Here is a 24,730-nt window from a genome sequence, read left to right as displayed (position 1 = left end):
ATGTTAAAAACAATTCTACCAACCGTTAACCATAATTCAATAACCCTGTAAACCTAATAACCGTAACCTTATTAGAATGAGATTTTAACCACTACGGTGCAAAGTGTTTAGATACTGTGTTGATTAAGTACAAGAGATACAATCAGTCAGTGTTTACTCAGCATTCAAGGACAGCAATATTTGCATAGTATTTTTACTGACATGTAGTGCACATGTGTTTTGGGCAAAAACATTTTTGAATATTAAAATACGAACATTTTTAACATACAATTGGCAAATTAGCCAATTCCAATGCAAAACCAATGCCTGTTAAAAAAAAAAAAGAAGATAATCTTCTCACAAACTGGTGTTTGATTTTGAAACAGGAAAAAAGTGGAGAAACAACTGAAAAGACTAACATTTGAATAAAACCTGAAAGCAAGTAAATACTTTATATGCTGCCTTATGGTAAACTTTGGTAATATTGAGAACAACACTGGCTGATGATGAAATGCAGTCAGCTGGCATGGTGACACTGCCAGTATTAACCTGCAGGGCTGGACTGGGACAAAAAATTGGGCATTTTCACTACAGATTGGCCCACCAGGTATTAAAGCCATAAAGCCTTTGAATGAAAACAAATGCTGTTGTGACAGTGATGTACAGTCTTGTTGGTATATGTATGATTTCTATACATTTTACGTCAGATAAAAACTTTCTTCGCAAGATTCAGATAATTATTTAATAAAAGCTAAATATTTTAAATGAGAATAAGAAAGAAAAGTATTTCTTTATGCCCTCCTCTCCCTGTTAATGCCCTACCTGGCCCCCTGGCAACACTTTGCTAGACCCGCCCCTGCACAGTTACCAGCTGTCAGCTACTAAAAAAAGGATCCTGGTGTTATTTATCTCTCAGAAACAGTTCATAACTTCAACTCATTCCTATCACCTAAAAGGTAAACCTGTTTCTCCATCACCTGTTCAGCTCTGATGGTTCAGTAAGGACATCTCCTGGTTTCATCTTCATGTTTCCCTCTCACCACATAACCAAACCCACACCATGACCAGCAGCTTTACAGCTGTGGCTCCAGCAAACATCAGCTGATACTAGAAAGTAATATTAAATAAATTCTAACAACAGCTGATCAAGCTTAAACGTGCTGCTGCTGTTTAGCGCGACATCTGCTGGTTTCCTCTTTCTGGCTCAAAGTGGGTGATAAACAAACAAGAGAGACGATCAGCTGATCATTGATCAGTTTCATGATTGAAGTAGCAACAGGAGAGAGAGGAGAGAGAATGAGAGGAGAAGAGGCAGCTGTGCAGCGTAAAGACAGAATAACTCCAGTTTTGTGTCTTTTTCCATCCTAGCTGAAGTCCGGGACAAACTGCGTCTCTTCTCAGCTCAATACCAAACGCGTAATATTTTCTATGAATGAGGGACCATTCCATTTTTTAAGGAGCTGTTGGCAACTCTACTAACTAACCTTATGAATAAAATAAAGTTCACTATCAGTAACATCATAGCAACCGAACATCTGTATAAACTTGTCATGCTAGCTCACACAGTATGAGGTATTGTAACTGACTGTAAAAAGTCAGCACAACGAAAATAAACTCCACCTAAACTTAGTTTGTATCTGACCCAGATAGACTGCAGGTCATAACTTCTTACCTGAAGTTCAGTTCACCTGACACTCGGACTGGTGGCCGCCTCGGGGCTCTCCTCCTGCTTCCCCTTCCCTCATCCACCTACTGGCCTCTGTGGAAGCCCCGCCATAGCCACCACCAAACAACTGAGTTATTTTTACACATCGACCTGCATCTTATAACTCATAACTCTTATGTTAAGTGGGGGAACTTGCACAATCGGTGGCTAACTAAATACTTTTTTGCCCCACTGTACACTCACTGGCCAAATTTTTGTTAGATACACCTGTTGAGCTGCTCATTAGGTCAAATACCTAATCAGCCTATCACATAGCAGCAGCTCAGTGCATTTAGGCATGTATACATTAATAAGATGACCTGCTGAAGGTCAAAGGGGATTTAAATGACTTTGAACATGCATTGTTGTTTGTGTCGGACAGGCTTGTCTGAGTATTTCAGAAACTGTACAACCATCTAACCGGTTTATAGAAAATGGTCTGAAATGGAGGAAATCTCCTGTGAGCAGCACTTCTCTGGGAAAAAATCACTTGTTGGTGCCAAAGATCAAAAGCGGAATGAGCAGATTACTTACAGCTGTAAGGAAAGCAACATGAACTCAAATACCCACTTACTTCAACCAAGTTATCAAGAAGAGCACTGCTGAAAGCACAATACGTTGAACCTCGAAGCTGATGGCCTAGTGTCACCTGCTGGATAGAGGTGAAAACACAAAGCAAACAATGTCTCTTTCATCTGTTTCACAGCATGCACGGGAACTGGAAACTCGCCGAAGGGAGGCAGAGGAGAGAGAGCGGAGGAAGCAGAGGGAGGTGCAGCTGGAACTGGAAAGACAGCTGAAAGAGGCTGTGATGGTAAAAAAAAAAAGTTTTCCACTTGACACCAATTATGTACAGAGTCTTTTCTCCTTGACTTTGATCTTTGAGAACTCCAGCAAAATGTTGACTGTCATTATAAAATTCACACCTAGTCTTTAATGATTTGGAAAAATGGTTATGACAGTCCAGGAAAAGGTAATTCAGGAATAGGTCAGTTTATACCGCTCTGTTGGTGCATCTGTTTATGTAGCTGTGTGTGTGTGTGTGCATAGATAAAAGACAGCATGCAGGCTGAGATGCAGGTGAAGGAAAAGGAGGCTGAACAACAGAAGAAGAGGATCAGGGAGCTGGAGCTGACACAGCAGCAGCTGGAAGTTGCCCTTAATATGGAGATCCAGGCTCGGCTGGAGGAGGAGAGGGCCAGACTGGAGCTTGAGCGGTAACAATGGATTTCTAACTCTTATTATGGCCCTTTATTATTTTATTTGTGATGGAGATCTGAGATATCCATGAGAAGTATTAACATTTTCAGTTGCTTCTTCCCTTTTTCCCCTCCTTCAGGTTGCTGCAGGCTGAAGATGAAAAGAGGAAACATTTCCAGCTCCTCCAGGAGCAGCAACGTACAATGCAAAACCTCAGCCCCATACAGGAGCTGTCAGATGGCAGTCCCGATGAGGACACCCCCTCAGCCCTCAACTCTGCCTCTCAGGAGCTCCAGGATCTGCAGGCATCTCGCCAAAGAAGTCACCAGCGTCTGGAGGTGAACAAGTTTGTTTTGACTGGCTTTGTGAGCAGCATCTTATTTAGTGCTCTTCTAAAACAACACTGATGAAGATGCCTGCATGATTTTTGTTTCCAGGAGGTTCAGGAGAGGCTGAGGAATGCCAGTCAACAGGTACGGCACTGGAACATCCAGCTGAACCGACTGATGACCCCCATTACTCCTGCAGGTGCGGTATTCACTTTGCCTCTTTGCAGCACAGACTTCTGGAACAGAGTGTTAGTATAGTTAATAACAGTGTAGACCAGGGGTGTCAAACTCAAATACACAGTGGGCCAAAATTCAAAACTGGAACAAAGTCGCAGGCTAACTTTAATATTTATTGAAATATATTTATTCCTCCAGATATAAGAATGAATCTTTTCTTATGGACTCAAACACATTTTGCTGAAAAACTGAATATGGAACAAGCAAAGCTTAATACTAAACGATATATATATTAGCTGTATAATACCAGTAGGCCAGCTCTAATAGTAATTTGGTATGGCTTCGCGGGCCAAATGTAATTAGGCTGCGGGCCAAATTTGGCCAGAGTTTGACACCTATGGTGTAGACCATATAATCTGTCAGATAATTGCATTAAAATGCTACAAAAGGCACCTACCCCCAAACATGTCAAGAGATTCATTCAGTGACTTGAATGAAAGAATCTGACTCACCTCAAGTTAATTAAAATTAAAAATAAATCTTATTATGATTTAAACACGGAAATCTTAAAACGAAAAATAAGCGCATGCACAGTTGTTACAGGCTGCAAACATGTTTTATACTGCTTTGAAGTCTGGGACAGCATCATAAGAGGCATAACTGATCTCACCATAGTCCCATGAAGACTCAAGATGAGTGTTTTCACGACTGCCATCTTGGTGTTTTGAAATCAGGCATGATGAATGAAGGGAAGAACTGTCTGTTAAGGTTCTCAGTCGTTCAGGTCATCGTAGTCTAAGGAGCTTGGAAAGAAAAGCATCTGGACTTCTTTAAGTTTCTTGAAGAGCATTTCACCTCTCATTCAAGAAGCTTCTTCAGTTCTCTGAAGAAATTCTGAACTGAAGAAGCTTCTCAGATGAGAAGTGAAACATCTTCAAGAAACTTAAAGAAGTCCAGATGCTTTTCTTTCCAAGCTCCTTAGACTGTAGTTAAACTTCACACACTGGACTTGTCAGTCACACATCCTTCGCCAGTAGGCATTCCCAGAATGATCTTTCCCCTTCTGACGCTTAGAATGACCAAATATGTGCAAAATGGACAATTCCACATGCCACCATGTCAGTCTTTTATTAAATATGACATGAAACAAATGACTGAGCCATTAAATTTGTCACAAAGGTGTTCACCTAATTCCAGGCAAATGGAATAGACTTCTATGGGACCATAAGTCTTTTTGCACATTTGTTTTACTTTTCAGATCTGTAACCTATAACTTTTATACTGTATGTGTTTTGATCATAGGAGTCTACGGGGACTTACTTACTTTTAGCACGTTTAGCAGATGATGTTGGCTTCTTTTTTCAGTACTGGAGCTTCCTGCTCATTGAAGACTTTTCTAAAAGGAAATGCTTAATCCAAAATGGCGTTTTAAGGGCTTGGATTAATGTCAATTTCAGCAAATATTCTTTCTTATGTTAAAAGAACATGGATCTCTGTCAGTGATAACTTCTGACTTTATAACTCAAATTTTAAGAGAGAGCTTCACTGCTAAGCTCTCATCTGTGTGGGTGTCACGGTTCGCTTGAGGACTCACACGCAGGACTCAGAGGCACAGTCTGTATTTATTACAGTTCCACCAGGTGTATATACAAACAGTGCAGGGGATAGTGCTATATACAAAGCGGTGACAGGGAAAAGGCTCTGGGGAAATCCAGGTAGGGAAAAGACACTTGCTCCTCTTCTGACTCTCTCTCCAAACACCGCTCGGGGGATGCAGAGTCGGGTCCAGGGGATCTATGTACAGAAGGAAACACACGTTAGAGGTTTTGCACAGGGAAGCAAAAGAGAACTTGCTCAGAGCCGGGCTGCACTGACGCCAGTCACACACAACGATCCAGTGATGAGTAGAAGCCACTCCCTGGCTTAAATGCTGGCTGCACTGATGAGGCCCAGGTGTTTCCTCCTCAGAGGGGCGTGGGCCGAGGGCGTGAACCTACCATGAGTTCTGCCCTGGCGAGAGAGAGAGAGAGAACACTACTAGTCAGCGGCCTGCTGATCCCCTGGCCGTGACAGTGGGGTTCAAATCCCTTATTCAGATTAAGATTTTATGTGACATTACATTGGCAAAAATTAAATTTACTTGAATAATGTGAGTATTGGAGTAAGTACTTGAGTAGTTTTTGAATAACTTTAATTTTGTAATGTGCATATTTTATGAATAATGATGTTTCAATACTTTAATCTACTGAATAAGTAAGAATTAGACTTAATAATCTTTTTACTTTAAAAAGGGAAATTGTGTACAATCTTTTATTCTCCAAAATGCACATAATAAAAATGTTTTGGGGAATGTATATGCTTTTTAAAAACCAATTGCTTCTTACTTGATGCATGCTATAACTTTCAGCAAAACTGAACTAAAATTTGTTAACAAGCTTACCAAATAAGAAATGTTTTGTGAATTTTCTTTGCAGAGCGACTGGAAAGCCGGCTGTTATCAAAGCCCACATGCCCTAAAAAGGAGGGCGCGCTGGCCAGTAATGAGTTCATCACTAAGTTTAAGATAAGAGTTGATCAGAATAGAGGCGATGATGAAAGTCTGGAGCATCAGTTGGAGGCTGCCAACCTGTCTGATGAATCGTTCGAGGCCCAGACAGAAGTCAACGGACAAATATGATCACAGACATTTTAAAAACGCCAGTTGAGAGTTAAGGGGGAAAAATATTGTAATAAGTATATATTTGAATTGCACACTAAGATATAAAGTGATGGCAGCGAGCACAGTGTTGCAGGATTTAATTAAAAACACATCTGACTAAGACCAACTGAAATTTAGAGTTGTGTATAATAAAGTTTATTCATGATTAATAAAACAAATCTGTAATAATTTTCTTTCTCTTTTGTCCAGCTGAATCTCGCTACAGCTTAAATAAAAGAAAAGAATGTGTTTTGAATATATTAAACTATTCTCTCTTTTTCTTTCTTTCTTTTTTTCTTGGTGGGTTTTCTTTTGCAATCAAACGCAACATTATACAATTATATAGTATAGTAAGAAATATCCTTTAACTTAATTTAGTATTTGTTTTTTCATTTTTGTTTTTATTGTTTCCCCTTCAGTTTTGTGCTTATAACATGTTCTAATCTGACATATTATGCAGTAAATTATTTTTGCAATAACTTAACAGGCCATTGTGGGAGCCAACATTCACTTATCAAAGACATATTTGTATATTCTGTGGACTGCTTTATGGTTGTGTCATTTAGAAACATAAGCCACAACAGACTTCCACTGGAGAGTACTTAAAAATGTATTTTTATGTAAAGATCTTTTAATAACTACTATATTAAGAGAGAACCTATTGTTACATGGATTAATTGTACAAACTGTAGAGAAATAAGTTTAAGCGTGCAACTTTTTATTCATTTTTAACTGTATTAATGTTTTTATGTTAATACAGCCGCCTCATATCTGTTTCCTCAGTGTTTTTTAAACCATGTACTCCATCTATGAGTAAGAACATGAATAAATTCCTTTCCAAATTTGTAGTTCTTTTTTCCAACACACAGATGCAGGTATTCTTTTGCACCAAGGCGTTAAAGAAATGCTAAGAAAAAATGAAAATACTACGTTGCAACCTGTGTGTGTGTGTGTGTGTGTATATATCTGTATCTATATAGATATAGATATATATGTGTATTCGTACCCTTTTTTCATCATCTAGTTTCCTGTGCCAGATCTTCTACTGATCCACTGAGGCAGACATGTAAAAAACATGAACTAAAGCATATTTCTGTATATAAACAGGACTTTAAATCTTTATCAACAGCTACTTTAGAGGAAATTCTTCAATAAACTGCAACCAAAGGCTCAACTCAGAGGACAAAACCCAACCTGTTATAAATAGTGTGACACCAAACTTTCTCTTGTGTAAAGTTACAAATAGGAGTAATTATCCACAGAAGCTTTTATACATAATGAAGTTATAATTCGTCCTGTAGAAATTGTACATTTAAGCTATATAGTTCCCTCTGTGATAACTCTGCTATGAATGCCTCTTATTAACTTTTATGCTTTTACAACCCACTATGAGCAAACACTCAGCAACAGTGGGAAGGAAAAACTCCCTTCTTGAAGGAAAAAACCTCTGGTAGAACCTGGAAATCTGTCTAAACTAGTTGGGGGTTAGAGCAACAGATGCAAGTCTTCAGATCATTTGCAGTGTGACTGTCTTTGTGCACACTTTAACCTGATTCAGTTTTCTTATTTGTCAAAATGCACCATGGGTAAAAAAAAACAAAACAAAACAAAATAGTAATGAAGGAGAATCCTCAGCAAAGATGAATTAAACAAGTTTTATTTTGATCCAATTTTACTTTAAGTAAAACACATCTTTATTTGATGACTTTAATGTCATCAAATAAAGACAGTTTTGATGGAGCTCCTGACCCAGCCCAAGCTCTCTATGAAGACGAGGAAAAACTCCCCAGGGGGCCAGATCGATGGGAAGAAACCTCGGGAAAGCCCATTCAAAGAGAGATCCCCTTTCCTGGGATGGCTGGGGGGGTTACAGGAAGTCCGAAAAAGCTAATTTTTTATTTATTTATTTTTTAAGATTGACCCATTCCTGTCCAACAGAAAAAAGAAAGGAGGTTACCACAATGTATCACACTTATATGATAAGGTGTGAATTGTGTGTTTGTGTGTGTTATCTTAGCCAGGGGTGAAGCTGGAGCTCCTCCAGTGTTGGGCGCTTCTCCGGGGCTATAGTTAAACATGCCTCCAAGAAATTCTGGCATTCTTGAAAGAAAGAAAAGATCCAAAAGATGAAGATGATAGTTCTAGTGATCCAAGGCATCAGTGAATCTGGAAGTGTGAAGTTTTCTTACCTGTGGACAGACGCTTTTTGATGCTCAGTTTCTTTGCGAGGAACCTCTCGGTACTAAAGTGCCGTGCATGAAGCGCTTCATACAACACCACTCCCATTTGCCACACCGTGGTGGGTCCACACCTGTAGCAGCTCCTCCTGTACCACTCGGGAGGGGTGTGAAGAGGAGTGCCTAACAAACAGACACAATTACAATTTCTTCTAAAACAAAAGACACAAATTGTTACATCTGTGAAAAGCAGGAGCAGAATATGTTACCATAGAAGACGCGATACAGAGATCGCTGCTTAACAAAGCAGCTCAGTCCAAAGTCAATGATGCGAACTCGAGGCACATCGGAGCCGGTCTCAATCAGAATGTTTTCTCCCTTGATGTCCCGATGAAAGATGTGTTTATCCTCAAGTTCCTTTACAGCATCAACTAGTTGCTTCAGAATGACCTGGAAAAGATGAAAAACACAATAATGAGTTAATGCTTCTCTGCCTTGATTGAATGCTGTACAGTCTAAGGCTCTCCCAGTCAACCTACCTTGGCCTTGTCCTCTGGTAAAGTTCTTCCATTTTCTGCTTTGTATTTTTGCAGGTCCACAGCGGGGACAGGTCTCTCCAGCACCAGGATCAGCTCTTTGCCAAGGTCGAACCACTCCAGCAAGGACACAGGTGCTGATATTCCCACTGACCCTTCTGCTTCACCTGCAAGTTTAACCATAATGGCCACTTCCACCGAGAGCATCTTCCCGCTTTCATCCTGAAATATTACAACAAAGTGGATGATGAGGAACGCCGCATTCAATCCAGTAATGTAAAACTGATTCAAGTGTTGGACGCTTACCGCCACTTTGCAGTAGACTTTATTTTTGGGAATGTGTTTGATGGCAACCTAGAAGACACAGAGCATTGGTGAGCATTTCCTCAGTATGACATAATGAAAGGTGGAAACACAGCAGACGTCTCAGTTTACGATATTATCCATTATCTGCGTCACTGCCTGTCTTACTACCATCATCTGAACACTTACTGGAAAACGATCTTCTATCCGGTAGCCAGAAAACACTGCTCCGCAGCCTCCTTCTCCGAGCTGGTGCTCCTCCACATATCTGGCTTGGAATTCACCTGAACAGACAAAACAGCAAATCTTGTTTTATTACAGCTGTGACACAAATTACTCTCCTCTGTAGCCTAAATGTTCCTTTTGCCCTTCCCCTGAATATAAAACCCAAGCTGCTTGCTACTTACGTTTTTGGTCTGCCACTGATTTTTTGTCCTGGTCCACATTCCTTTTTTTTTTCTTGGGTGACTCTCTGTCGTCTCCCGTGGCCTTTCTTTTGCCATTTTTTGCGCACACCTGTTTGTTGTTCAAGTCTGGAGATGTGGAAAACACCAAAAGCACATCAGCTCACTGGATGATAGACACAAACACTAAACACCAATATCTTAAACCTAGCAACCACACTTAATCTACCCCCTTATTCAACTAATTAGCCTACCTTTACCAGAGTCCAACGAGGAGGATGCTTGCTCCTTGTCACCGCTCATATGGTCAAGAAGTTTAGCCCTCTTTGCTTTCTTTGTTGTGTCCTCTTCATCTTGCACAACCTTGCGCTTCACTCCTTTGACCACATCTGAGCTGGTGGAAGGACCAGCCTGCTCAGCGACCCTCCTCCTTTTCATTGGGGTCTTCTTTTCAGGACTGGCCTTTCTTTTAGCAGTCCTGCTCTTACGATCTATAAACGACAACAACACAGTGGTGAAAAAGAGTCCCCGACATCAAGACTGGAAGCAGTTTGATGGCAAAGAATTTGAAATTGCTTTTGCTTAAATGATCACAAGTTTAATCTTGGGATGAAAAAAAAAAACTGATCAGTGCGAGTTGATACTAGGTTTACTAAGTCTTAGATCTTGATGGCACTTGTTGGTCTGTTTTTACTGTTGAGTCCAAGAATAAACTTATTACATTATTTTACCAAAAGACCGGTAACCTTTCTTTGATTAGACATCTTGTATTAAAGCTATTTTCAATTAAACATATGATTCAATTGCTCCAAAAATGATTCACACAGTGTCAACATTTCTAGGATTTGGATTTTACCAGGATTTGATTTTATTATTTTACTTACCTTGATCTCCCGAATCTTTCTTATCGGCTGGAGTGGCAATTTTTCTTGTTTCCTTTTTCATTGTAATTTCGGAGACCCTTTAAAATCGAAAATGTAAACCGTAATGAGCTAAGATTGAGTTAATATTCCTTCAAATGTGCACCCTTCAAATGCTTGACTTTTCTAACTGAATTCTGTAAGTGAGCTTTATAAGTAAACTCTGGAAACTACGGCAACACAACATAGAATCTTGCCTTTCAGTGACTTCACTGACTGCCAGTAGTTCAAAGTAGTTTACAGAAAAACACTGGCAGACAAAGCCATAATATTTCATATAATTCAATCATTTCATATCAATTAAACAGTTTCTTTCATTATCTTTCATCATTTGTATAAAGACCTCATGTATGGATGACAGTATGAAGATTTGTGGTTGACCACACACTAATAAACACAGTGTCAGCTACATTGTCATCTGATTTAAAGTATTTATTATGTACATTTAACTGTCATGGTAGTGAGTCTGTGACCCAGTGTTTTGTGTTTGTTCATTTATATTCATTGATTATTCTTATGTATGTTTTTGGTTCTCTTTATTGTTTTCTTCTTGTGTTATATTCTTAGGCTTTAGGTTTCTGTTACTTTGCCTTGCCCCTGTGTCCCACGTGTCATGTCTAGTCACTCTTGTTTCCATGTTCCCCAATTTCTCCCCAGTCAGTCATGTCTCTGTGTCAACTCTGTGTCTTTGTAAAAGTCTCTTGTTTGCTGTTTTACTTTGATAGTCATGTGTGCTGTGTTAGTGTTTTCATGTCTGTGAAGGTTCTCAGTCATCTAGGTCATCGTAGTCTAAGGAGTTTGGAAAGAAAGCGTCTGGACTTGAAGTTGCTTGAAGATGTTTCACCTTCTCGGATGAAAAGAACTTAAACTTTGCTTGAACGTCTTCAAGCAACTTAAAGAAGTCCAGACGTTTTCTTTCTAAGCTCCTTAGACTATGTTAGTGTTTTCAGTTTTCCTTCCCCATGGTCTTGTTGTTTGTGATTTCTCGCAGCTGTGCTCTCATCCTGTGTCTTATTCCCTCATTTATCCCTCTGTGTATTTAAGCCCATTGTTTTCCTCTGTTTGCTGTTGGGTTATCTGTGTATCATCCATGACAATTAAATGAAATAGCAAATGCAACTACAATTTCAATGAGATTCATTCCTGGCATTCTACTGCGGTGGCTGAAAGTAGACACCAAGCATTATCACTGTAACTGATGTAAATATTGGACTTGGAGGGGATTCGTCTGATAGACTGATGCAAACATTACTGTGAGGAAATTTTTGAATCTCCCAATTTTCTTTTTTTCTGAAAGAAAGAAAGTTGGTTACTGTATCACATTTGTATGGCAAGATGTGAATTCAGTATGCGTGTGTGTTTGTGTCAGAGAGGAGTTTATCTGAGCCAGGGGTAAAGCAGGAGGTCCTCCAGCATTGGGCACTTCTCCAGGACTTTGTTAAAACTTGTTTTCAAGACGTCTGAAATGAAAGAAGGACAAGAGATATCGAGATGATAATTCCAGTGATCCAAGCGATCACATTGATTTTCTGCAAAATTTTCTTTTTGAGAGTCATTCGGCTGGGCAGGGGGTATAACACATCTGCAATGCAGCAACATCTGCTCTCTGGGCCTGTGTGAGAGTGTTATCTCAATGGCGGGAATGAGGATGTTGGAATTTGGCATCTCAGGCACCAACTCATCTCTTTCCTTAACCGGGCTCACCAGAGATTGGTTTCAGCCTCTCTCCATGCTTTAAGGAGGTTGAGTTGATAAATCTGACTGGCCCCTCCCCTGTCTGACCCTATCTCTTCATAGTCAACACCAATGTTCTCACCGTGTGACCATGAACGGTCCTTACCACTTGGCAAGTAATTTCGAGCTAGAAGAAGGGAGTAAGACAAGCACTTTATCTCCCTGTTAAAATACAACTACATTTTATCAAATATCACTAAGCAGTCCTTACCTTTAAATACAGCCTGGTTTCTTTCTCTTTCTTTCTATATCTCTGAGTGAAGTTAGCTCTCATTCTTTCTCTTCCTGTGAAATACAGCAAGTAGAGCTTTAGATAGCAACACACTGTGACACAGTTAGTGTTTGTTGAGGTGATAGAAATGCTGCATTTGAAATTACCTGACACAACATTTTACTCCCTTTTATGTTCACTCCTTTTTTTCTGAAGTACCGCAAATTATGGGCACGTGGGGTTGTTCTGGTGTTGTGCTAAAAATAAATAAATCAAAACTACAGTACATGGTTTGTTCTTTCATCTCTTTTTATGCGACATCCTCTACTGATTAAAACGCGACTGCCTTTCACTGTTTAGGCTCAAATCTCATTGTTTGAAGGCCTGCAGTGACGTGACATATTAACTTCCCCCAAATGCGTTAAACCCAAAGTAACGAGTTTGTTTTGAAAATATACGGAGTGGAAACTACAGATATTTGTAGTTTTGCACGTCTTTCTTCCTCCACCAGAGGCCATAGGCGCTGTCGATCTTGTATGTCCTCCTGCAGCAACATCTCTGTGAAGCTGATGCCTTCTTGCTTGCAGGTTGAAGAGTCTTTGGTGCGCCTCCACAATTCTTCTTTAATTCGCCTCTGTGTGAATAGAATAATGATGTTTCTGTTTCTGCCATCAACTTGTTTCCCTAAGCGGTGGACAATATCAACAGCCTCTTCTAAGTTCAAGTCAGGGGCAATCTTCTGAAGCGTTTGCAAAACCTTCACTCTAATGTTTTCGTCTTTGTCTTCCTTCACCCCTTTCAGTTTTAGGCACCACCTCATTCGGTAGCGCTCTTGTTCTCTCACTCTTCTTTTCAAGTCTTCGTTTTCTTTAAGCAGCAGTTCATTCGCATTTGCCAGTTTAACAACTTTCAGTTTGCAATCAGCTATCTCTGCAGCGTTAAACTCTACAGCCTTAGCCAAGCTGGCAACCATAGCTGCACTTTGTCTGTTTTGTTCCTTGATATCCTCCAGTTGTGCTTCAAATTTTTTGTCAAGTCCCATAATGGCTTCAAAAATAGTTTTATTGGAGATATCATCTTCCTTCGCTGAAGATTTTGTTCTTTTCTCCTCTGGCGGTTGTTTTCGTCTCCCTGTGAGGTGTCATGCCGAGCAGATATCAGAATTGAGTTCAAGCAAAGTTGACTCTTTTGGTGATTACAGTTTGTCCGGGCGGGCTGTGCGTCTTATTTCATCTGCAGACACGTCGTTGGATGAGGAACAGCTCATGTTGGCATCAGTGGCAGTCAGGATGGCGGCATCTTCCAGAGGGAAGGTCAGGTCGCTGGTCTCTCTGAGCAGGACGCTGTCCACCAACAAGCCCGGTTCCACGGCTGGAGATTACCCTCCTCCGGCTGAAGCCCCCGCTTTTCCCCCGAACAGCGAGCCAGCAGCGGCGCCTCAGCGGAGACCCAAAAGCAGCGGCTGCTCCGTGCTCCTCTTCCCCAGTCAGGGCAGCCAGTTTGTGGGCATGGGCAGAGGACTTTTGAAATACCCCAACATTAAAGAAATGTTCACCATAGCCCAGAAGATCCTGGGTTATGACCTGCTGTCTCTGTGTCTGGAGGGCCCCGAGGACGAGCTGCAGAAAACCCCAAAGTAAGTGCCAGATAAATGTCTGGAAAAGGACAATAACTGCAGGTCCTGCCTTCTTAAATGTGGCCATTTTATCTTAAAAAAAAAAAAAAAAATACTGCTACAGTAATATTAATTTATATTTAAAATGTGCGCACATTATGTATGAAGGTGTGGATGAATGATGCTTGTTGTAAGAAAGCATTTTGAGTGCCCAGTAGAAGAGCATCTTTCAAATGCAAAGTTTCTCATTTCAACTTTAATTACTGCACATGATTAAGGCGATAAGAGTAAATAAGGCTTCCAACAGTGGTTATTTCTTATTATCATATCTTATTTTTATTGGTTTTATCAGTAGATTGTTGTTTCACTCCCACCAAAAACATCACCGTAAATAATCTTCTGATTCTGAATGACCATTTAAAACAATAAACAAATTGTTCTGAGTTAATTTCAGTTACGGATGTATCAGTGACGTAAATGATATATCGGTCATAATCGGGAGGCTGTTACATTTTTATTTTTTTTTACTTGTTTTGACTTGTCTTTTCTGGGGCGATGAACTTTGCAGAAGGTAGAAAGATTTCTTTTTTGGGGTCTTTTTGTGCATTTGCAAGTCTAACAGTTTCTGATGCTGGCAGCAGCTTAGCAAATGAAGATGTAGCTGAGCCCCTTGAATGAATTTGTTTCGTGCCATTTATGAATCAATCATTTAAAAGATCTGTAGCAAGACAATGACAAAGCTGGCTGTCAGTCTGTCTCACCATCTGTTCTTTGCCTGTCTTGACTGCCCCTAATTGAATTCACTTCAGATATGCGAGGCGCGTTTCTGAGGCCCAGAGTAAATGCACTGGCAGATGCCAAGGGCGTCTGGAGGAGCAGTTTCTGTGTTTCAACTAAAGGTTTTCCTCTGTTTACAGCATTCCCTCAAGAGTGACTGCTGCCTGTGCCAATCTGTGCACTGGAGGGGATGGGGGTCTTCATGACGCCATTCACTGACAGTGATGCATTGCTAAGCTGCCTACTCTTAAATGTAACCATTGCAACTATATCCCACCTTTACACTAACCTGAAATCTAATTCTGAGTCGAAGCCTGAAACCAGGTCTTAATTCTCAAGCAGGACTTTGGAAACATGTGATAAATAAGAGAATAGTTCAACAAGTTTAAACAGTCACAAAATTTCACACAATCTGCCCTCTGTGAACCACAACACGTTTCAGACATGCAAACTGGCATCTCTTCAAAGCAATACTTTAATGCAGGGGCATTAACTGTCACAGTCCTTGTCCTCCTGGTTCTCCTGCCAGTTTCTCTCTCTCCATCTGTGTGTGTGTGGTTACTGTGCCCTACCTTTCAGAGGCAGGATCCTCTTAGTCCACGCCCTCCGGCCTGGCCCACCTGCTCCTCATCTGGTGAGCAGTCGGCTCCCTTTAAATACTGAGGACGTTCCTTCTGTTGGTGCTTGAGAAACCAGTCGTGTTGGAGGCTGTAAGTCTGTTTACCTGTGTCTGTGGGTTCTTTTCATGCCACCCTCTTTTCTGTCCAGGAGCCTGTTTCCCTCGTGAGCGATTCATTTGTGCAGTGGGAGAGAGAAGTCTGAAGATTGAGCCTACTCTACCAGACCACCTGTTTGGATTATTGAACATAGAAACTGTGGGCATTTTGACTAGAGACCGGTCCACCAGGTATTATAGGAAAAGCCATAAAGCCTTTGAATGAAAACGAACGCTGCTGTGACAGTGATGTAGACTGAATGAGAGAAGTAATATTAATATTTTCTCTGAATACGAGACAATTCCGTTTTTTACGAGACGGTTGGCAGCTACTAACTAACCTTGTGAATAAAATAAAGTTCACTATCAGCAACATCATAGCACCCACCCAACTGTATAGAAACTCCGTCATGCTAGCTAGCACGCAGTACGAGTTATTGTAACTGACTGTAAAAAGTCAGCACAACGAAAATAAACTCCACCTAAACTTGGTTCATATCTGACCCAGATAGACTGCAGGTCATAACTTCTGACCTGAAGTTCAGTTCACCTGATACTCGGACCGGCGGCCGCCTCGGGTCTCTCCTCCTCGGGTCTCTCCTCCTCCTGCCTCCCATTTCCCTCATCCACCTGCTGGCCTCTGTGGAAGCTCCACCATAGCCACCGCCAGAGCTATTTTTACACATCTGCCAGCACCTCGCCAATCCACCACCTCTCATTGTTTATACCGTTACTAAAAAACCCCAAAAAACATCGGCCTATAAAAACGAAAAATCACCATCGGGCATACCGGCCAGTCCAGCTATGTCCAGATGGACAGAATCAACTTTTGGAGATTTACTTACATGGATGATTGAGCATGCATCAAGACGTTTTAACCCTGCTGGTCTGTTTTAATAAAACGGACATGGTCAGAGCCGCCATCCCCTCTCCATCACTGTCATCGCTATCCTTGATAATGTACAAAAGAGGCCAAATTTTCCACACTTGATCTTCTCTACAACATGTTGGCTAACAACACATTCTCATCCCAACACGTAACATACAGACGCTACCCACATAACACAATTGGCATGGGCCGGATCTGGCCCACACAATGTGCTTATACATGGCCCTCATACCAAAGAATGATGGCCATCATTCTTTGCGGTACGTGGGCCATGTGTAAGTTGTGTGCAGACACACTGCTGGCCCTGTGCTGGCCCAGAACAGTTTCAGCTCTGGCCCCAGATGTCAGCCTAATGTGTACCTCAATCAAGCCATGTAATAACAACATGTGCTGGAACATTATAGTGCAAAAGTAACATAACGAAACTCTGTTCAGGCAGTGACTGGACTGATTCTTATGTAGTGTTTTTCTACTCTCCCAGATTACTCAAAGTGCTCTATACAACATGCCACATTCAATCACACACTTTCTCTAAGCTGACTGCTTCCTAACTATATTCATACACATTCACACTCTTAACATGCAGACTAGAGCAGCCAGGGATCGAACCACTAACCTTCTGATCAGTAGGTGATCTGCTCTACCTCCTGCGCTACAGCCACCCAGTGGTAACAATGAGTAAACTAGGTTTTGGATAAAGTGTACACTCACAAACCTGTAAAACCTGCATTTGAAACGTTGGCTACCATAGCAGTATAGTATTGCAACATGGCATTTGGGTCTACTAACTGAAATAAGAACATAAACAGTGCCATCATTGCCAGACCTGGCCCACATCTGGTTGACATACACCCTGCCATGACACCAGTCAGTCAGAAGTGCCAGCTTGATGCCGGACCCGAACCAGACCTGTTTTCTATGAGCCTGGGCTACATAAACCAAACCACAATCAGGCCAGATTCAGCATACCATCACATAAACAGTGCCATCTACACCAGGCCTGGCCCATATCTGGATGACATACCACTTACCATGCCACCAGTCAGCCAGCAGTGCTGGCTTGACACCAGATCCGGGCCAGACCTGTCTGCTATGTGGGTACGTGACAAATTGTCAGTGTGTTACGTGTTAGGAATGAGAATGCTCTTAAGGTGGTTAGCAAGAGGAAACTCTTCTGCTACAACTAGCTTTACTTGCTAGTCTAGCTGTGTTTCCACACAAGGAGCAGATTCTAAGCAGAGCCAGTGTTCGCTATTAAAGACCCGAGGTCATAATGAGCACACGCAAACCACCAGAAAAAGGTTGCTAGCTTCTCGGCATATCCAGCTCAAGTCATTGAACTATCACAACTTCCAAAAGCCAACAGGAACTGATTTGTCTGTTCGACTCAACTGAAAAACTTAGTTGCCAACACAGCGACACACAACAGATCAGAAAACAGCAATTGGACGATCCCTGATGACAAAGCACGGTGAAAGAAGAAGAAACCCGGCTCAGGCAGGAGCAACCATGTGGTGGATGAAGGAAAAAGAGGGGAGCACTAAATAAAATTTGTGATAACATATTGTAAAAATTCAATTAGCTGAAGAGATGTGGTCCTCTAATGACCTCATGTGAGTAAGTGTTTACTGGTTAATAAATCTTTTTTATGTTCCTTCAGTGTGCCTTTGCCTCCTGCTGCTGCCTTTATCAAACCATACATTTGTCTTTTCAAATCAGTAGTAAAATCTGACCAAAAATAGCTCCCTGTCTAAACAAACAGCGTTGTCAATTACGCCGAATGAGATACCCGAGCACAGCGTGACATGGTGTCGTTTCCGAACTCTACATTATACAAACTACATCAAAGATTCAGGGTTCTGGAGATGGATCGAGGGAGTCAGAGAGGGTTACTTTATTGTCTGATAGGGAACATATTGACTCCTCCATTCTGGCACTGCAGGTCCTGAAATCTACTAAATCACACACACACGCACGCACACGTGCACGCGCGCACACACACACACACAAAATAAAACTCGAAGGTCACAGATTTGATAGACTGGGTCCTTTGGTGCTGAGGCCCAGTGGTAAATCTTGACATTGTGTGTGATTAAGTGGGAGCATATGAGGGCTGTGCTCATGCACATGGGATCATAAGCTGCTGGTTCTGTAATTAAAAGACCTCTTTTTAATTATTAGGAGATAAAAGGGGAGTGTCTGACTACTAAATCAATACACGTATATATCTGATTTACACATTAATCTACTTTAAGATACAAGTGGCACATTTTGAGCAATGCTTGTGTATTCAAATGGTCCAGGATGAGCACAGTGCATGATTTAGTTTTAATTACATTTGATCAATTTGAAGTTTTTTCCACTTTTTTCCTGCCACAAATCGGCTAACCTATGAGTTATTACATTAGGATGTCGGGCAAAACCTTAAATCTCTAATTAGCCTCGTGTTACTTTCAGCTGCTCCCTTATTCACAGGCCACAGCAGGTAGCTGCGGGGTGTGATTGGGCATATTGTTTTACTCTGGATGTCTTCACTGAGGGGATTTGTGCCTTCTCCTGGGAACTGAACTGGAGATCATTCACTGGTTAGACAAATGGCAAATATGTAAAGCCCTATACTTAGCCTTGTGGCTCGTGTAAGTCACTTACACATGTAACCAGCTCCTCTCTGCATGGTGCTAATTATGCAGCTCAGACACTTCATTCCCTTCATGCAGCTGAATCTGTATGCACCAATTTGTGCTGTTTCTGCATCAATTTATATTCAAATAATTTTTTATGTAGAGAAAAAATTAAAATTTGGCACCGGATACTCAGCATAGAGCCCACTGGAATAAAATGCAAGCATGACTGTCTCACTTCTGTGTCACAGATAAATAATTATTCCCATCTTATTTGGTTAAATCTGCTACACACTATTATAGCTGGAATGTCAGCCATGGTTACAATTCCCAGTATTTTACAAACTCTTTGCAGCTAAAGGTCTCGTCTAGTTTGGCTGAAGTAGAACTTGTTTATTTCACACAAACACAATCCTTGCTATTCTGTCTTGTAGTCGAGTGGATCCTGCAGTCTTTCAACAATATGTCATGTAAATATCTGGGAACTGGGGAGAGCAGCTGCTGGACTTTTGGGAAGGTGATGTCATGTCTTGTCTGAAAGAGAACTCTAGCTGCTCAACAGACCGGTGTCTTTGACTAATTTGTATGTCATCTGATTGTTGGGTTTTCTAATATAAGAGGAGTAATATAAAGTGCTTTGAGGAGACCTCTCTGAGATGCTTTTTTTTTAAATACTCAGTCATGTTCCTGACTTTCAATAAACCTGAAATGTTCCTCCAGCTGTTTGTTGTTGTTGTTGTTGTTGTTGTTGTTGTTGTTGTATCACTTACTTCTCTGGGCTTTTGTTGCCTCCATTCCACCTTTTTTAAGAACATGTTGCTGCTATCAAATTCACAATGAGCAAATATTTTTGATGAAATCCTAAAACATTTCCGTTTAAACATTTGATATGTTTTCTGTGTTTTCTATGCTGAATGAAACTGTTTTTATGAGCTCTTAAAATAACTGCATCCTGCTTCATCTTAAACAGCATCCCAGCGTTTTTGGAATCGGTCCAAGTGTTGCATGTGTTGAGTTCGTGGTCGTTAACAGCATAACCTCAGTAACAGCAGCTTAACGGCAAGAAAAGGAGATGAACACAAAATCTTTTTCCAAAAAAGACAAAGAGTTTCTGAATGCTGACTATGTAGCTGAAAAGATATGCCATAGACGAAGAAAACAAACAAAAAAAACAGACTTCTGTCATTTCTCATCTAGCAAACTGTCTTTGACCAGTTCTACCAATTCAATTCAATTCAATTCAATTCAATTCAATTTTATTTATATAGCGCCAAATCACAACATAAGTCGCCTCAAGGCGCTTCATAGATACAGAGAAAAACCCAACAATCATATGAGCCCCTATGAGCAAGCACTTTGGCAACAGTGGGAAGGAAAAACTCCCTTTTAACAGGAAGAAACCTCCGGCAGAACCAGGCTCAGGGAGGGGCGGGGCCATCTGCTGCGACCGGTTGGGGTGAGAGAAGGAAGACAGGATAAAGACATGCAGGTTAAGCTACTGAAACAGTCTTCTTGGATCTCTAATTCACCGCACATGAGAGATGCCTGAAGAAGAACCCAATTGGTAAATTTGCCTAATTATTTTCTTTAAAAAAAACAAATCATGAGAAACTACTACCAGCACTCGTCCTACTACCTTTTTGTACTGCCGGGTAGTTAGATGCATGTACAGCTTGATGAAGAAGTTGTGTTCAAACACTCTACATCATTATAAGTCATGTACATTTGCAGTATGGAAAACATTTCACATAACAGTCAATGCAACTTTAGTTAATACTGCAAAAAGGAAATGTCTCGCACTCGTCCCACTTCAGCTTATTTTCAGACTTCCCAATGTTGCAATTTTACCACGAACTCCTAAAATGTGTTAACCACTAAAAAGGAAACAAGCTGAAAGAAACATGTGAAATAAGTCTCACTGAACTGGCATCAGCAGAGTGTCAGCAGTGTGTCCTTTTCACTGTAAGTGCAAACAACAGCCAGCAGATTAAAGCAGGTCTGCAGGGGGCAGACAGGCTGTCATGCCCATTCTGACATCAGCTGTCCCAGTACAATCAAGCTCTTTGAGCCACAAACACTGTACATGCTGTGACAGCAGACGTTTTTCAAGTTGTACAAGAGCAGAGACACTGCAGGGGTCAGTGTTCTGAAGCACAGGAGGAGTTCCTTTGATTGGTACAAAGAGCCAGAGCTCGACAGGAAACATGGAGTTAAACTTGTTTCTATAACCAGACTATAAAGACTAAAATAGGTTCATACGTCCATAATCTATTCAGAGATTTCATGGCTTTGTCAAGGTTTGACGTTATAAAAAGTGTTATACAACGAAGCTGTTGGCAGTATCACAGTTATAACTCTCCTGAGCAGGTAAATGCTTTATAGATGAAGTCTCCTGTGGTGTTACAAGGTCACTAACATACATAACATCACTCTGGGTTCTTGGCTAGCTTAGCATTAGCATGCTGTCAGTGCAGGTGCTTGTAGAGAGCCACAGATGTGTTAGCAGCTTAATGCAGTCGTGAATGCAATTTACATCGTGCACTTGATCTTTTGTGCAATAAAGATCAAAGTTGCTGCAGACTGTGCCACTCTTTTCCTCTAAAGAATCAGTCAGTCCTCCAACAATGTGCAACTGAAATGTACAAGCACGATCGATTAGCAAGAAGCCTACAGTCAGTAGTAATAAACTGTGTGTTAACATTCAAAACTCCACCTATCAGAGTACTCTCTGAACCAGCAACACTCATGCCAACATCCAAGTTTTCTTCCATAATTATTCAAACAGGCAGTTACTCTTTCACACAGGGACCTGGTCTGAAACAAAACCATCTACAAGATGCTTTTATTCTGTGAAAACACTGGAAGTTCAGACAGTTAGATTTTAAGTTTACACTCAAACAATATGTCTCCTAAACCATGTAAATAAATTCTTCCATATTTAAAGTTAGAGCCATCGTGACTACAGCCTCCAAAACCAAATATTCCGCCTTCTCCGTCTGAAGCAAATCTGTAGAAAAAAGAAGCCGCTGACATTTTTAAACTAACAGACAGGTTCAGAGTGTAACGTGTTGCTGCACTTCTTAATAACAATGAATAGTTTGACTCTATGAGTGCAGCCAGAACCAAATGCCAAGACTGAACTCATAACGCAAAAGTACAAGAATGTACTGAAAGCACTTTGCAGTCGAACTCGACTTTACGAACCATTTTTAAAATGAAGCCTTTCAAACTATGAAGTAGTTACTCAACCAAAAACAGGAGCACGCATCTGTGACCTGCGACAGTAAATGTAACGCCGTGGAGGAAAAGAGCCCACCCACCATCTGTGAGGAGTTTCACTTTTACCACCAGCGCTAACAGGAAGCTGTCACTAAATGCATACATGTGCTTGTGTCAGAATTGAATGCTCAGCTCCAACACATCATACAATATAATATAATTTATTCTTTTATAATGACAGAACTGAGAGAATCCCAGTTCGCGTGCCTGTTGTACTGGGATTCCTTCCACTGGTTTGATGCTGCAGCAATTCTCACACAGTTTGACCATCATGTACTGGATATGTAGTTTTTTTCATTTACTGGTATTAAAGAGAAGCGTTAATGTCTACGTCTTATAAGAAGCACTACTGACTTCTCACACATTTCCACATGTTGCACAGCAACTTTATCTCACAGATAGCTCACATCGTTCCTGATAAAGTATCCAGTAAACAGACATCCTGCAGGTCAGCTGTTACACTCTGAACTGAAGCAACGTATCAGCATGAACCAGTTTAAAAAGCTGTTCAAAAATTTTTGCAAAGTACAGGGAGGGCTCTGATTGGGTGTTCTCACCCACTATTTTCACAATACTGATGTGCATATATGTGTGTGTGGGTGCATATGTAGGTTTATAGATCTGTGAGCGTGTATATCTTTTGACGTGTTACTGGGGTTATAAAACCTACATGTAACAAATCGTAATGAAGAATTGATGATGGAAGAACAAGTGTCGACTATCAGTTACTGAATAGAGGCGAGGGGGTGGGATTAAATAAGCTTGTGCTTCTTCCGACTCTTTTTGAACATGTAAGTGGTTCATAATTATTAATGCTTTGTTTTCCTTTTCTTGTGTTTTCTCTGGTTGTCTCTTTTTCTCTGTTGTTGTTATTCTGTTTTAACACCTTCAAAATAAAGATTCGATACAATAAAAATTCGGGTTTACATGGTGAAACGCTTTGCAACCTTTCTCTGGATGACTCCTGTGCTCCATCTAAGCCCGCAGATTTATCCACACACACTTCTAGCAAAACAGTTCAGCCTTATATCAAAAACATATCGATTTTCTGTCAGCTGTGTGTCCTCGAGCAGAATCATCAAACCATTTCAGGGAAGCATTTGCACTGTGTTATTTTGGCTAGTAGGTTTCTCGCTCCCTGATTGGCTCTGCTCATCGTAGATTGTTCGTCTCTACTGAAATAAACTGGCTGCATCTTTGAGTATAAATCAGTCCATTGTTGGCAGATCACCTGCAGAACTTTCTGGCCCCGTCAGTGCATCCTTACAACTGGTGCCTGACACTAATCATTATGTTCAAAGTGCACAGACGTCTGTCTGATGACCTGTTGTTTCTCTGGCGTTGTGGCACAGAGAGCTCGACACTGCAGTTTAAGAAAAGAAGAAGTAATGAAATACACTTAAAAAAATAATGAGTGTGCCCAAAACAACTGGGAAAACCTCGTTTTGTCTTTTTAATTGTTTGACTGTCAGGAAATTAGCTTGTTTAAACCACTCACTTTGAGTCAGTTTATCCAAGTGCTGCACAGACGTTTGGAAATTTTCTCTCTGTCTCTTTGTGTGTTAAAATGCAGTGAGTTAAGCCCCCTGTTTTACGGCACTCAGAGGCTTTTAGTTCTTTCTTCCGTGGAGAGTGACAGCAGAGGAAGGAAAGGAGTGGAAAAGTGAGTGATGGTTAAAGACACGCAACAAAAGATCTCCTGCTGAACCCAGACTTCGCTGCTGATTGTTCACAAATGCCGATGATCGAACAGGAAAATGAAAATGAGGAAGGAGGTAACATCAGGCAACGATTCCAAAGTCAAACAGGGAGCACTTACTTCAGAATGCGCTGGTTGGATTCCAGCTCCGGTGGATCTGCAGGCCCGACTGTCCCAACTCAGCCCTTACATTTCAGAAGTGTCCGAGGAGCAGCTCTGGTCCAAGCTGCCAAAGCAGTGTAAAGTTTAAAGCTGTACACAGTTTACAAGATGACACCTGAAATGAGTGACTGAGCCCAGAAACTCAGCACGAGTGTTTACAGAGGTCCCAGCAGCAAATTTCAAAATAAAAGACCTTCTGCAGACTAAACGCTTCACAAATGATTTTGTGCGATGCAACATCACAGACACCCCGGAAATTCCCGGAGTTACAAGTAAAATAGAGAAAATAACTACAGTTACAGTTAAAACAGAATAAATACAAAATGGAGCAGCGGCGTGTTTACAGCACAGACACTGGGAAATGCTACACGAGGCCAATTAGCTGACTGGGAAAAGCTGGTACAGAAAAATGGTGAGAAGAACTCAAATCAACAAGGCTGTAAAGAACCAACGATTAATAAAAGAAAAATGGAAATGAGCTGGTGATGTCTAAACTGTTTTACATAATGTGATGTTAAAAAGCAGTGTACAGTAGACTAAAGTGTGAATCAAAGGAAATGCAGTTTGTACCAATAAGAGAAAAACAGACTGAAGTTGACT

At 40.9% G+C, this 24,730-nt stretch overlaps 2 protein-coding genes across 7 annotated transcripts in view; one reads left to right on the top strand and one right to left on the bottom strand.

Moving 5' to 3' along the window:
* The first annotated feature begins 2,351 nt into the window (after positions 1-2,351).
* LOC309710876 (uncharacterized protein) lies at positions 2,352-14,051 on the top strand. 2 transcript variants are annotated; one of them, XM_082540710.1, is made up of 5 exons: positions 2,352-2,498; positions 2,735-2,901; positions 3,024-3,222; positions 3,322-3,412; positions 13,613-14,051. In XM_082540710.1, the coding sequence occupies exons 1-5, from the start codon at positions 2,367-2,369 to the stop codon at positions 14,011-14,013; spliced, it is 990 nt and encodes a 329-aa protein (XP_082396836.1). In that variant the 5' UTR covers positions 2,352-2,366; the 3' UTR covers positions 14,014-14,051. The 2 variants fall into 2 exon arrangements, with proteins under 2 accessions (XP_082396836.1, XP_082396837.1); XM_082540711.1 differs by lacking the exon at positions 13,613-14,051 and adding an exon at positions 5,865-6,278.
* The window catches only part of LOC309710874 (serine/threonine-protein kinase pim-1-like), a 67,832-nt gene continuing 50,826 nt past the window's right edge, over positions 7,725-24,730 (bottom strand). The window contains exons 1-11 of one of the 5 annotated variants that reach the window (XM_082540700.1): positions 16,326-16,360; positions 16,031-16,129; positions 10,393-10,469; positions 9,763-9,999; positions 9,512-9,637; positions 9,294-9,388; positions 9,108-9,155; positions 8,805-9,023; positions 8,535-8,715; positions 8,278-8,448; positions 7,725-8,188 (exon numbers count right to left, since the gene is read on the bottom strand). In XM_082540700.1, the coding sequence (XP_082396826.1) occupies positions 8,097-8,188; positions 8,278-8,448; positions 8,535-8,715; positions 8,805-9,023; positions 9,108-9,155; positions 9,294-9,388; positions 9,512-9,637; positions 9,763-9,999; positions 10,393-10,469; positions 16,031-16,129; positions 16,326-16,345 (1,365 nt within the window). In that variant the 5' untranslated portion in view covers positions 16,346-16,360 and the 3' untranslated portion in view covers positions 7,725-8,096. Of the gene's footprint in view, positions 8,189-8,277; positions 8,449-8,534; positions 8,716-8,804; positions 9,156-9,293; positions 9,389-9,511; positions 9,638-9,762; positions 10,000-10,392; positions 11,889-12,132; positions 12,290-12,373; positions 12,448-12,540; positions 12,730-16,014; positions 16,130-16,325; positions 16,361-24,730 lie in introns of those variants that run through there. The other 4 variants (XM_082540703.1, XM_082540701.1, XM_082540702.1 and 1 more) reach the window with 4 other exon arrangements.

The sequence above is a fragment of the Aulonocara stuartgranti genome (assembly GCF_965226115.1).
Source record: "Aulonocara stuartgranti genome assembly, chromosome: 7".
Classification (NCBI taxonomy): Eukaryota; Metazoa; Chordata; class Actinopteri; order Cichliformes; family Cichlidae; genus Aulonocara; species Aulonocara stuartgranti.
Note: the sequence above shows the minus strand (reverse complement) of the source record. Positions and strands in the feature narration are given on the sequence as shown.